The sequence below is a fragment of the Geotrypetes seraphini genome, chromosome 1, assembly GCF_902459505.1.
Source record: "Geotrypetes seraphini chromosome 1, aGeoSer1.1, whole genome shotgun sequence".
Classification (NCBI taxonomy): domain Eukaryota; kingdom Metazoa; phylum Chordata; class Amphibia; order Gymnophiona; family Dermophiidae; genus Geotrypetes; species Geotrypetes seraphini.
This window is the reverse complement of record NC_047084.1, coordinates 256,607,690-256,621,170: the sequence shown is the minus strand read 5'-3', so window position 1 is coordinate 256,621,170 and position 13,481 is coordinate 256,607,690. Positions and strand designations below refer to the sequence as shown.

Genomic DNA, 13,481 nt, shown 5'->3' with positions numbered 1-13,481 from the left:
TTTTCTCGTCCCGCCACATCGCAAAGTTCTGACCACAGACTCCTCGGAGTACGCGTGGGGGGCCCACCTCGACGGCCTGCGGACCCAGGGTCTGTGGTCCACGGAGGACCGCCGCTGTCATATCAATGTGTTGGAGCTCCGTGCCATCTTTCTGGCGGCTCGAACGTTCGCCCACCTGCTCCGCAATCAGGTAGTCCTCGTGCGTACGGACAACCAGGTGGCCATGTATTATGTGAACAAGCAAGGTGGGACGGGCTCTTGGGCCCTATGTCAGGAAGCCTTGCGTCTTTGGGAATGGGCGGTCTCCCAGAACATCTTCCTGCGGGCGGTTTACATTCAGGGAGAGAAAAATTGTTTGACCGACAAACTCAGTCGTCTTCTCCAGCCGCACGAGTGGGCGTTGAACTCCCGGGTTCTACGCGAGGTCTTCGACCGCTGGGGGACTCCTCAGGTGGATCTGTTTGCCTCCCCGGAGACTCACAAACTGCCCCTATTTTGTTCTCGGATGTACTCCCCGGACCGTCTCGAGGCCGATGCCTTTCTTCTCGACTGGGGAGGGAAGTTCCTTTATGCGTTTCCTCCTTTCCCTCTAATCTTGAGGACGTTGGTTCATCTCAAATCATCCAGAGCCACTATGATTCTCATTGCGCCTCGATGGCCTCGTCAACACTGGTTCTCCCTACTTCTTCAACTCAGTGTCAGGGACCCTATGATTCTACCTGTGTTTCCCTCTCTGCTATCTCAGAGTCGGGGTTCGCTGTTGCATCCCAATCTTCAGTCCTTACACCTGACCGCTTGGTTCCTTTCCCCTTGACTTCGGTCCAGGTTTCTCAGTTGGTGAGGGAAGTTTTGGAAGCCTCGCGCAAGGTCTCGACCAGGCTTTGTTATTCCCAGAAATGGACCAGGTTTTCCTCCTGGTGCTCCTCGCGTCATCTGGATCCGGATTCGGTCCCGGTGTCTTCGGTGCTGGACTACTTGTTACATCTGTCTAATTCCGGCCTGAAGACGACATCTGTTCGGGTGCATCTCAGTGCCATTTCTGCTTTCCATCGTCACTTGGATGGACGTTCTCTTTCGCTTCATCCTCTGGTGACACGTTTCATGAAGGGTCTAATCAATGTTTGTCCCCCTCTGAAGCCTCCTCCCGTCGTATGGGATTTGAATGTGGTCTTAGCTCAACTGATGAAACCTCCCTTTGAGCCTATCGACAAGTCTCTTCTGAAATTTCTTACTTGGAAAGTGGTATTTCTGATTGCCCTCACATCTGCTCGACGGATTAGTGAGTTGCAAGCTTTGGTTGCGGACCCGCCTTTTACTGTGTTTCATCATGACAAGGTGGTTCTCCGCACCCATCCTAAATTTTTACCTAAAGTTGTGTCTGATTTCCACCTCAATCAGTCCATTGTCCTTCCTGTGTTCTTTCCTAAGCCCCACTCCCATCCTGGCGAGACGGCGCTCCACACGCTTGACTGTAAGAGGGCGTTGGCATTTTATCTCCAACGTACCAGGTCTCATCGGAAGGTTCCTCAATTGTTTTTGTCCTTTGATCCTAATCGTTTAGGACATCCTGTTTCCAAGCGCACCTTGTCCAATTGGTTGGCTGCTTGTATTTCTTTTTGCTACGCTCAGGCTGGTCTTACGCTCCCGGGTCGAGTCACGGGGCATAAGGTCCGGGCGATGGCAGCTTCGGTTGCTTTCCTCCGTTCTACTCCTATGGAGGACATATGTAAAGCTGCCACTTGGTCTTCGGTTCATACGTTCACCTCCCACTACTGTCTGGACACTTTGTCCAGAAGCGACGGCCGGTTTGGCCAGTCGGTGTTACGTAATCTGTTTTCCTAAATTGCCATCCTCCCACCTGCCCTTTTTTGGTTGGCTTGGAGGTCACCCACATGTGTGAATATGCTGCCTGCTTGTCCTGGGATAAAGCACAGTTACTTACCGTAACAGGTGTTATCCAGGGACAGCAGGCAGATATTCTCACAACCCGCCCGCCTCCCCGGGGATGGCTTCTTTGCTAGTTATGGAACTGAGGACCACGAGGTGGGATGCGCCCTCTAGTGGGCGAGAAGGCATGCACATGCGTGGTGCAGTGTAGCAAACTTGAAACTTCAATCAAGTTTGCTTGAAAAGCTGTCCGCGCTGGGGCTCCGTAGATGACGTCACCCACCCACATGTGAGAATATCTGCCTGCTGTCCCTGGATAACACCTGTTACGGTAAGTAACTGTGCTTTTTCTACCTTTTTGTTGTCTGGTCATTTTAATTTTCAAGTCATGTTGGTCCCAGGCTCTGGTTTCTGTTCCCTCTTGTCATCTCTTAATTCACTTGCCAACGTCTCCTGCTCATTTGACATTACTTCTCTGTGCTCACCATCCATCTTTGTGTACTTATCTTTTCCTTCTCTGTGTCCGCTATACTTCCCTGTTCAGCAACTCCCCTTTATTTATCATCAATTCTCTGTCCTGCATCTCCTTTCTATGTTCCTATTCTCTCCCACATCTAGCACTTTCCCTCTGTGTCGATATACACTCTCTCATGTCTGGCATTGCCCCTCTCTATCCATTTACCATTCCATTGCAACATCTCCCTTTGTGTCCCTGTCCCTATTCTCTCCATGCCCATTATTTCCTCTCTGTTTCTGATATCTCCCTCTCTGCTGTGTTCAGTATTTCATTCTTTCTTCCTTCATCCCTTAATATGGCATCTCTTTCCCTTCTCTTCCCTTCAGCCCTTCCTCAACAGGACAGCACCTCTCTACCTTACCTCCAGCAGCCCCCCTTCCACAGTTGCAGCACCTCTTCCACCCACCCCCACATACACTTCCCTCCAGTTTTAGCCCCCTCCTGTGCCCTTATTTCCTTTCCATCTGCTTTGCCTTGCACTCCCTCTTCCTCAGGGTCAATGCTCCAGCTCCTCTCCCCCTCGCGAATCCAATGGGCCCAGCCCCCTCTCTCTTGCGGGTCCAGCCTGCCTCCTTCCTTCTTGCTGCACACATCTTGCAGAGCGAGCTGATCTCTGCACACACGCCTGCTCAATGGTGCTCGCAGTCTTCCATCTGCTGGGCTCCTCCTTATGAATCAACTTCTCTTTACAAAAAGAAGAATTTGTGTCATAAGGATATGCCTGGCAGAGGCAAGGCATTGAGCAGGTGTGTATAGAGATTGGCTCACTCTTCAAGGTGTGTGCCAGCAGCAGAGGGGAGGGAAACCAGCTAGAGCCGCCAGTCCCGCGAGCGTGTGGGAGGGGCTGGAGCCGCCGGACCCTTGGAGGGATGGCTGGAACTGGGAAGGGGGGCTGTGATTGTGGGTGGGGTTCCCTGGCGGTAAAAAGCTTTGTTCCTACACTTGCAGTACAAATGTTTACCTGTTCCTGCAGTTTTTCTGTGGTTTGCCGTGGGAACAGGTCGCTGTGTCAATTTCTATTACAGACAGAGCCATGGTGCATCGCCTGTGGCTGTGGATATAAACAGAGGCAAGAAAATTCAGCTGATTTATAAATGAAGATTAATAGCACTTGGACTTTGGACTTCCAGCTCAATGGGAACCAAAAGGGCAAAATGAAATTACTGGTTCAGTATTAGAAACAGACTGTAACTCCCTGGTGATCTGGATTTATACTTCCACTGCACAAGGGCCTATCTGTATTTGCAGAAGTCTCTCTGCATCCTGTTGCAGAAGGAAATATATTTCCAGCAGACCAGGACACTTTACAGTGAAATTGGTGGATCAACTCATTTTATAGGGGAAGAACCCATGACCAGGAACTCATTTCAGTCTCAGCCAAAATTGGCATAGAAGAGCATTGCTGATTTCGGATTAGGCCTTTCCACAGTTGAGGCTAAAATAAGGTTCTTGTTGGGGTGATTTTTCAGCTAGATGAAATGATTCACAGACTCCAAGGTTTTACTGCTGGAACAAATATTTTGTACTTATATTTAGAGCATATTTTCTGTGGGTCTGTTAGTTCCTTATAAATCTTTTGTTTGTAGCAGGACTTAGAGCATATTTTTTGTGGGTCCATTAGTTCCTTATGTTGTAATAACAAAGACACAAAAATGGAAAGATTTAAGTGTCTTTTGTGTTTTGGAGGTTTTCTTAATTGTAATTCTTATATACCAGTTGACATGAGGAGGCCCATTTTCTTCTCATGTATATACATATTTCCCCCATGGATGTTTCATTTTTGTTACACTAGTTTGTCATCAGTTGTAACAATGCAATGACCTTTTTAATGTCTCATGAAGTGGATTTTAACCTTGTCTGTGGTACATCCAAAGTGTTTATATACTCTGTGCAAGTACTTTTCTCTGTCTCTGCTGGGCTCAGTCTATTTTTGTACTTGGGGCAATGGAGGTTTGTGATTTGCCCAGGGTATCAAGGAGCTGCAGTGTAAATTGAACTCGGGTCTCAGACCAATGCACTAACCCAGTAGGCTACTCCTCCAAATGATTGTATTTTATTTTATATATCTATAATTTTCAAAACATCATAAGCAATATCTTGGTACTGAAAAGAAGAAATTGAGAATAGTTAACAAGTGGTAACAGACCTAACAAATTATTTATTTTAGTATTTATATATCACTTAAATTAAAATCCTACAAAAATAATATGCATATGTACCCCTAGGGGTACGCAGCGCAAGTCTCCCACCCCCTTCCTCCAGCGGCATGCCCCCCCCCCTGCTGAAACCCAGAAGGCTTCCCTTTGATGTCAACGCTGATGTCGGAGGGAAGCCTTCTGGATCGGGGAGACCCCCACAGTCTGGGCAATACCAAGCTAACTCCAGCGATGAAGAGCTCTCCATCTTCTACCACCCTCTCGCTGCCTGTCAGGGAGTCCAGAGCCTATACAAGGCCCGGCACTGGCGCTAGCTTAAGTGACGTGCGGCCCTTTTGGTACCGCCCCTCTGACGCAAACATGTTAAAGTGCATGGAGCCAAAAGGGCTTTCCTGAGCGTGTGGATGTGAAGGCTCATCGTTGAAGTTGGTGTTGGGCCCTGTGGGCTCCATATTCCGGGACAGGCAGTGGTAGGGTAGCAGAAGGACAGAGGAGAAGAAATACTGGACTTGCTGGGGGAGGAGAGAGGGAGCGATGTTGGACTGAGGGATGTGGGGAAATGGGGAGAGTTGGTAAGGCTGGCTGGTTGGATGTGGAAAAATGCTGGACATGTATGGAGGAGAAGGGAAATGCTTCTTATGGGATGGAGAGAGAGGGAAGAAAGAGGAGGAAATGCACATGGATGAGGGAAGGAGAACTGAAGAGAAAGGGAAGATATGCACATGGATGAAGAGGAAAAGAAGAGAGGAAGGAGGTGCACATGGATAAAGTGGAATGGAAGGAAATAGAGAGAGGAGATGCACATGCCTGGAAGGGAAAAGGAAGAGGAGGAAAGATGCATGTGGATGGAGGAAGGAAGGGGCGTGAACTTGGGACACAGAAGGGAGGGAATAGAAAAGGAAAATTGTTGGGCATGAGTGTGTAAGAGGGGAGGGGAAAGAGAAAAATTGTTGGACATAGAAAAGAGCGAATTAGAGATGCATGGTGAGGAGAAGAATGAGAGGAAGAAATGTTGGATATGGTCGTGGAGAGGGAACAGTGGGACAGATTGAAAGGGATGCGAGGGTGAGAAATGTTAGACATAGTGATGGAGGGAATGAAGGGAGAGATATGGTATGTGCTGGAGAGGGGTGATAGAAGGAGAAATGTTGAGCATTGTGGCAAGGCCGGTGCCGGGTTTAGACTTAGGCCCTGTTCACCGCTCAGCCACGACCGACTTATACGTGCCTTCAAAATAAGTTGAAGGTCCTGCTGGCTTAAGAATATAAAAAAAACAATTGGTCAGAATTAATAAAGTTCTTTTTCAAAGAATGTCTCACTTTATTGGCCTTGAAACACTTCATTCATTGTAAATTTTCCAGTTCAAAGCAAAATGCAAAATAAACTAGGGCTTTCAAAAATATAGCCCTCACCTTCTCGTCAGGTACAAACAGGTAAGTCCCAAACAGTACCTAAGCTTGGCTCCAATAGTCCCAATATCTGAGTAGGTAAAGAAAAATACCATACAGCTATCCTAATTGTCCAGGTTTGCAAAAGTCTTTCCAAAAGGTTGCTCCCAGGCTTGAGAGCAATGTTGCAGAGGCCTGATTCATAACAGGCCTGCCCAACCAGTTAAGCACACTGGTGGGGGAAGGGAGTAGCTGAATCCACCTTATATCAGCTTTTAAACAGCTTGCCAACAATTGGCCCCACAAACCCAACCCGAGGATGGTTGGTGGATTCTCCCCAGCTACTGTTCCTTCACTCACATCAGCAATACAAGTCCCACACAAACCACAAAAGGCAAAACTTGAAAATTGCCAAACAAAATCAAACTTGCCTTAAGGTCCCACAACAACAGGCACCCTTGTAGCCGTGAGCTCAGCACTGCTCCCTTGGCTGTACGCTGGGGCTTGCATGCATTCAAAAACAAAAATCTTCAAAATTTCAATCACAGAAAAAAGTAAAGTTATTGCACTTAACTTTCATCCATAAAGTCCTCCTGTGGCTCCATGGCAGTTTCCAGAAATTCCATGGGTTCAGGGCTGGAGGTTTGGCTGGCTTCAGGGACAGGAGCTGCCTCTGGCATTTCAACGTCCTGGCCTTGGGCCGCTTCAGGAGACCGGTCCTGAGAGCCTGCTTCCTGGTCAGAGCCAGGATAGACTTAGTCCTCCTCAGTGCAGCCTCTAAAGCGTGCAGCTGACCACGCCCTAACCTGTAAGGGGGAAGGGCAGCTTGCTGCTTACACTGGGTTTTCCTTGGGGCCTTAATTAGTCCCTGCAGCTGGGCTTTACCTGTCCTAGGAGCTTGTTTCTTAGGCTGTTCCTTTAGGTGACACCCCTCCTGCTGCTCTGGGCTATTCTCACCTTCTTCCTGCCCTCCCCAGGGCTCAGGAACTTGGTGTCTCAATTCAAACTCTGCTCTTAGCTCTGAACTAGAGTTTGCCCTGTCACATTGGTTGGCCCTCCTTAGGGTAATGTTAGGATTAGCAGAAGTCTTCCCTGGCACAAGCTTAGCTTTAGGGCTAGGGTTATGACAGCATGGGGTTGTTGGGTAGGGATGAAAGATGCTGCACAAGGTCCGGGGGATGAGAGAGATTCCTCTGGACCTTGTGTAGCATGTTTCATCCCTGAGAGAGGGAGAAATGTTGGATGTGGCAGTAGAGGAGGTAGGAGAGATGCACCCTAGATATCTATTTAATCCATCTATCTTGCATCAAGGGAGGGAATGAGAGAAAGAGGGGGAGACGTTGCCAGTTGGGGGGTGGAGGAGAGAGGAAGAAAAGTTGGACTCATGGAGGGACAGAGAGGTTGGTTGGGGAAGGGAGTTAGGTCCGGAAGAGAGGAAGCATGCAGGAGGCAAAAAGAAATTTTGGATGCACAGTCAGAATGAAGTTCAACCGGAGACTAATAAAATCACCAGACAACAAAGTTAGGGAAAATGATTTTATTTTTAATTTAGTGATCGAAATGTGTCAGTTTTGAGAATTTATATCTGCTGTCTATATTTTGCACCGAGTTTGTCTATTTTTTATAACTATTCCTGAAGGTGTGACATTGCATATTTTAAAGTCATCTACCTTGACCTCTTTGAAAAAATGAATATAACTGATAATTAACATCTTCTCTGCATACAGTGTGCTTTGTGTCTTTAATTTTGTGGTTACCATTATGTAAGAACATAAGAATTGCCGCTGCTGGGTCAGACCAGTGGTCCATCATGCCCAGCAGTCCGCTCACGCAGTGGCCCTCTGGTCAAAGACCTAACTGAGACTAGCCATACCTGTGTGTGTTCTGGTTCAGCAGGAACTTTTCCAACCCTGTCTTGCATCCCTGGAAGGTGTTTTCCTCTATGACAGACTCCGGAAGAGCGTTCCAGTTTTCTACCACTCTCTGGGGTGAAGAAGAACTTCCTTATGTTCATACGGAATCTATCCCCTTTCAATTTTAGAGAGTGCCCCCTCGTTCTCCCTACCTTGGGGAAAGGGTGAACAAGCTGTCCTTATCTACTAAGTCTATTCCCTTCAGTACCTTGAATGTTTCGATCATGTCCCCTCTCAATCTCCCCTGTTCGAGGGAGAAGAGGCCCAGTTTCTCTAATCTTTTGCTGTACGGCAACCCCTCCAGCCCCTTAACCATCTTAGTTGCTCTTCTCTGGACCCTTTCGAGTAGTACCGTGTTCTTCTTGTATGGCGACCAATGCTGGACACAGTACTCCAGGTGAGGGCGCACCATGGCCCAGTACAGCGGCATGATAACCTTCTCTGATCTGTTTGTGATCCCCTTGTTTATCATTCCTAGAATTTTGTTCGCCCTTTTTGCTGCCACAACACATTGCGCGGACAGCTTCATCAACTTGTCGATCAGAACTCCCAAGTCTCTTTCCTGGGAGGTCTCTCCAAGTACTGCCCTGGACATCCTGTATTCGTGCATGAGATTTTTGTTACCTACATGCATCACTTTACACTTATCCGCGTTGAACCTTATCTGCCGCTTTGATTTCCATTCCTCGAGCCTGATTATGTCATGTTGCAGATCTTCGCAATCCCGCTGTGTCTTCACTACTCTGAATAACTTCATATTGTTTGTAAATTTAATCACCTCACTCGTCGTACCAATGTCCAGATCGTTTATAAAGATGTTGAAGAGCACGGGTCCAAGCACCGAGCCCTGCGGCACCCCACTGGTGACGCTTTTCCAATCCAAGTATTGTCCATTTACCCCCACTCTCTGTTTCCTATGCTCCAGCCAGTTTTTAATCCACGTGAGTATTTCACCCTCGATTCCATGGCTCGCAATTTCTTGAAGATTGGCGTAACATTCGCCACCTTCCAGTCTTCCGGAATCTTTCCCGATTTGATCGACAGATTGGCTATTAATTGAAGCAGTTTAGCTATAGTCTCTTTCAGTTCCTTGATGACCCTCGGATGAATGCCATCCGGTTCTGGGGATTTATCGCTCTTAAGCCTATCAATCTGCCTACACACCTCCTCTAGACCAGTGGTTCCCAACCCTGTCCTGGAGGAACACCAGGCCAATTGGGTTTTCAGGCTAGCCCTAATGAATATGCATGAAGCAAATTTGCATGCCTATCACTTCCATCATATGCAAATCTCTCTCATGCATATTCATTAGGGCTAGCCTGAAAACCCGATTGGCCTGGTGTTCCTCCAGGACAGGGTTGGGAATCACTGCTCTAGACTGACCGTCAAGATTAGATTGTGTGTGTATATGAAAAATGAATGGTAGAAACTGCATTACACTTAGTTATATTATGGGGGTGGAGTATGGGGCGGAGCTTGAAGAAGTTGAGAAACACTGTATTACACTAATTTTAAAGGAAAATTTTCCAAAATCAAAAGCTACATAAATGCTGATATCATATATTCCACTTGAAACTAATTTCTTCTATGATGGTGAAGGAGAACCAGCCTCAACAATTTGGACAAGAATAGAAGATGAAGACTGACATTCAGATAATTTAGCATTATTGACAGTTGTTGATGCTCAAACATTGGCTAAAACAGGGGTGTAGACAGCTGAAGACTTGGATAAATGGCTTAATTGTGGGATTAGTGCTTTGTCAGTCTCAGTTAAGCAAAAAAGATCTTGTAGACTTTTATGGTTCATACGTAAACATTTATAACTTAAGTTTTTGGATTCTTCTCCAAAGTTACAATCTTTTAGATATTGTAACTGGGTGATTGAGATTGCCCACCCTGTAATTAGGCACAGAGTAGAAATGGATATATTGGCACATTGTTCTGTATGTTGACTTCACATAACATTATATGATTAAGCTATAATGTGGCCAAATCGTTGAGCTGACTAGATGGACCATTACAGGTCTTCATCTGTCATCACAAACTATGTAACTCCCTTATACTTAAAACATTTACAGTAAAACCTTGGATTGCGAGTAACTTGGTGTGCGTGTGTTTTGCAAGATGAGCAAAACGTTTTATTAAATTTTAACTTGATAAACAAGTGAGGTCTTGCAATATGAGTATGTACAGTATACGTGCGTAACATCATCACAATTGAGCCAATGGTTCTTCGTTGACGCTGCGGGAATGTAGTGACTGTTCTGTATAGTACAGTATTTTGTATTAAAGTTTTTGGATTGTGGAACGAATTGCCTTGAGTTGCCATTATTTCTTATGGGAAAATTGGCTTTTATATACAAGTGTTTTGGATTACAAGCATGTTTCCAGAACGAATTATGCTCGCAAACCAAGGTTTTCTGTATATTGAAAACTTAAAAAGAACAGCCCCTACTTGGGGCCCATATTTGCATCAGTTACATCCTAAAGGCCAAAGTCTTATTTTGAATACCCTGCGAGTGCTGTAATCTGCGACTGGTGAGTTTTGTGCATGGGGGGTTGAGCATGGGGTGGGTTTTTGGATGGGGGAGCGGTGGGTGTAAGAGTGATCATACTGTAGTTAGTTTTGGGAACCATGTGCTCTCTTGGGTTGGGCTTATTTTGGCTTGGGGGCGTTAGTTTGGAGACAGGGTGAGGGGGGATTGCTTCTGACCCTAAGGAGGTTTTGTGGTGGGAGGAGGAGTAACTCCTGGGATGCTTTTGTGTTGTGGAGTGTGGGTTCAGGGATTATCAGAACACAGATCTCTGAGCCTCTTGTTGTAGGCTTGCTGGAGCTGGAACGCAACCTTTAGGTGTGAGGTGATTGGGGAGGGATGTGGGGGGGGGGAGATGTTGTACTTTGTTATATCATGTTTATTATTTGATGTTTTGTTTCTTGAAAATTAATAAAATGTTTCAACACTAAAAGAACAGCCCCTCCCTTTCCCAGACTCACTGCAAAAAATTGCTTTCTTTTGCTTTTGAGTAGATTTTGAACATCAGGAAAACTTTGAACTGTATTTTCTTTTCAATCTAAGGGCTCCTTTTACTAAGGTGCGCTAGTGGTTTTAGCGCCCACTGAAGATTAGCACGCGCAAACCACACGCTAAATGAAAAATACTAACGCAAGCTCTATGGAGGCGTTGGCATCTAGCGTGCGCACTAAAACCATTAGCACACCTTAGTAAAAGGAGCCCTAAGTTGCCAGACCTGATGAAGCAAAGTAGAGGAGATAACCTGAATTCACTTGGTTCTAAGCAGTCCATAGTAAGTTGTGCAGTCTGATCCCTGTTTTCTTTTATTTTGGTATGAGGCAAATCTCTTAAACATTTCAATAGGCAGAACAGTAGGTGCATATGAAAAGTTTTAAAGCTGTAAATTCCTTTGATGTTAAGAATTCTCAGGAGCTTCTAGTTTTCTGTGAAATATCATGATTAATTTTTCCAAAGAAATGTAGTCTTGTATGTTTAAAGTAGGGCTCAACAGATCCTAGGTGCCAAATCAACATGACACTTAGAAATTGCACCCTGGCGTCTGGGATTTCACCACAAAGGTAATTTCTCCTTTTGCAGAACTACCTCAAACTGCTTGTCTAGGCTCTGCATGGCACAGTGATCAGGCTCTCCATAGACTTGCGCCCAACTGCAGGGCATTTGGGAAGTCTCGCGGTTTCAAGTCTTGCATACTTGAAACTGTGAGACTTCTCAAAAGTCCTGCACTGTAGGGCTCAAGCCGATGAAGAGCCCAATCTGTGTGCCGAGTCGAGCCAAGAGAAGCCTTTTCTGAGGCAAAAACTAGTAGCTGCTATAAGAAAGGGACAGATTGGCTGGAGAAGGGGGAGGGGCATGAGGGAGAACCTGATGGGGACCCAACTTAAGATGATAGGTGAGGCAAAGAAGCCTCTTTGTTTCACCTATCTAGAGGGTGCTGTCACACAACTGACAGCATGCTTTGGGAAGAAAGACTATTGATTTCTACAATGATAAGCAGAGGCACCTTGAAATGATTAAGTTTCTTTGCCCACAGACCCAAAATGGGGGGATAAAAACTTAGTAAATCAATTTCTAAAAGAGCTACTGTTAATCTGGAAGAGGATTCCATTCCCCCCCCCAACTTCACTAGAGATAATATTGGAAGGGTGGGGGAAGGAGAAATTGTTTAAACTGCTTTAAACCTTCAGTACTAAGCAGTATATTAAGTTATTAAATCAAAGCTCTTAGAATTGGCTCCCGAGTTTTGTGGCTGGCTCCTAGATTTTAAGATAGTAGAATTTTAGTGTGGCGGGATTTTTTCCTTTGACGTTTATTTAGTATTTTTTACTCTGTACTGTCCAAAGACCTTGTTCTGCCTCAAAGAGAATGTATATGTTCTTTTAATAAGATGTGGCAGATAATTTTTGTATAATTCCTCTTATTTACAGGCATTCAGGCTTTTTGCAAAGACCTTCTAGAAGTAGCTGACATTCTGGAGAAGGCAACAGCGAGTGTTCCGGAAGAGGAGATAAAAAATGAGAACCCACATCTGAAGAACCTCTATGAAGGCCTTGTAATGACAGAAGGCCAGATTCAGAAAGTGTTTAGAAAGTATGGTATACTAAAACTGAATCCCCTGGGAGCTAAGTTTGATCCCTATGAACATGAGGCACTCTTCCATACACCTGTGGAAGGGAAGGAACCTGGCACAATTGCCCTTGTGACCAAGGTTGGCTATAAATTGCATGAACGCACCTTGAGACCGGCTGTGGTGGGTGTAGTAAAAGAAGCATAGCCGTGTAATTGATTTACAAAACATAATTTTTTAAAAATGCTGTATAGTTCATAAGTGACTGAATTTACTCATCTTTGCATTGGCTTTTCTCATTCCTGCATCCTTTTGTAGTAGAAAACCCACTAGTCATCAAAGACAATTTCTGCAGTTCTTCCCAACACTGAAACAAAGTGGCATTTGACAGTGCCTATTGGGACTATCTGGTTTTGCTGGAATATTGTAAAATTGGAATCCATGAAGGTGTGGGTTTTATTTCAGCTCTTCTGTGGGTACCTTCTGTGTCTGTTGAATGCGAGCCTATCTTAAGACTGACTGTGAAATTTAGTGTACTTGAAAAGTGAAGAATAGGCAGTGGTTGACTTAGAAGACTCTTCTTTACGTTATCTGGTACTTTTTTGGTTAAGCTTTATCTCCTTGAATGATAGCTGTGGATTAGCCCTCTGCCAGGATGTTCACATTTTTCCCATGGTAGTCATATGTTTTTCTCTTCACCTCATAGCTGTAGGAAATTGTAAATCTCTTACTGCAACAGACAGGCTTTATCAGGAGAATAAAATATTTTCATAGGGAAGCCATCTATGTACATGTTGCATTTTTATCTACAGAATAATTGTCCACTTTTTTTAGTTTTTAAATATGGTCCTGAAAAAAAGTCTATGCTATTCTTGCTGTTTCATCTTTGTAATTATCTGGTTTAAGAAAATGGTGGCAGCAGTTGCACAGATTAATGTGCTTTCAAAACAGTGCTTGGGAAGATGCACAGCACTGTGTGCTAGCAGTGGCATATACAGTCAAACCTTAGTTTGCAAGTAAC

The 13,481-nt window shown here is 45.3% G+C and overlaps 1 protein-coding gene across 1 annotated transcript in view; it reads left to right on the top strand.

Annotated features, from left to right (window-relative positions):
* The window catches only part of GRPEL1 (GrpE like 1, mitochondrial), a 40,724-nt gene extending 27,478 nt beyond the window's left edge, over nt 1-13,246 (top strand). The window contains exon 4 of the mRNA XM_033949913.1: nt 12,321-13,246. Coding sequence (XP_033805804.1) covers nt 12,321-12,667 — 347 coding nt within the window. The 3' untranslated portion in view covers nt 12,668-13,246. The remainder of the gene's footprint in view (nt 1-12,320) is intronic.
* Nucleotides 13,247-13,481: the final 235 nt, after the last annotated feature.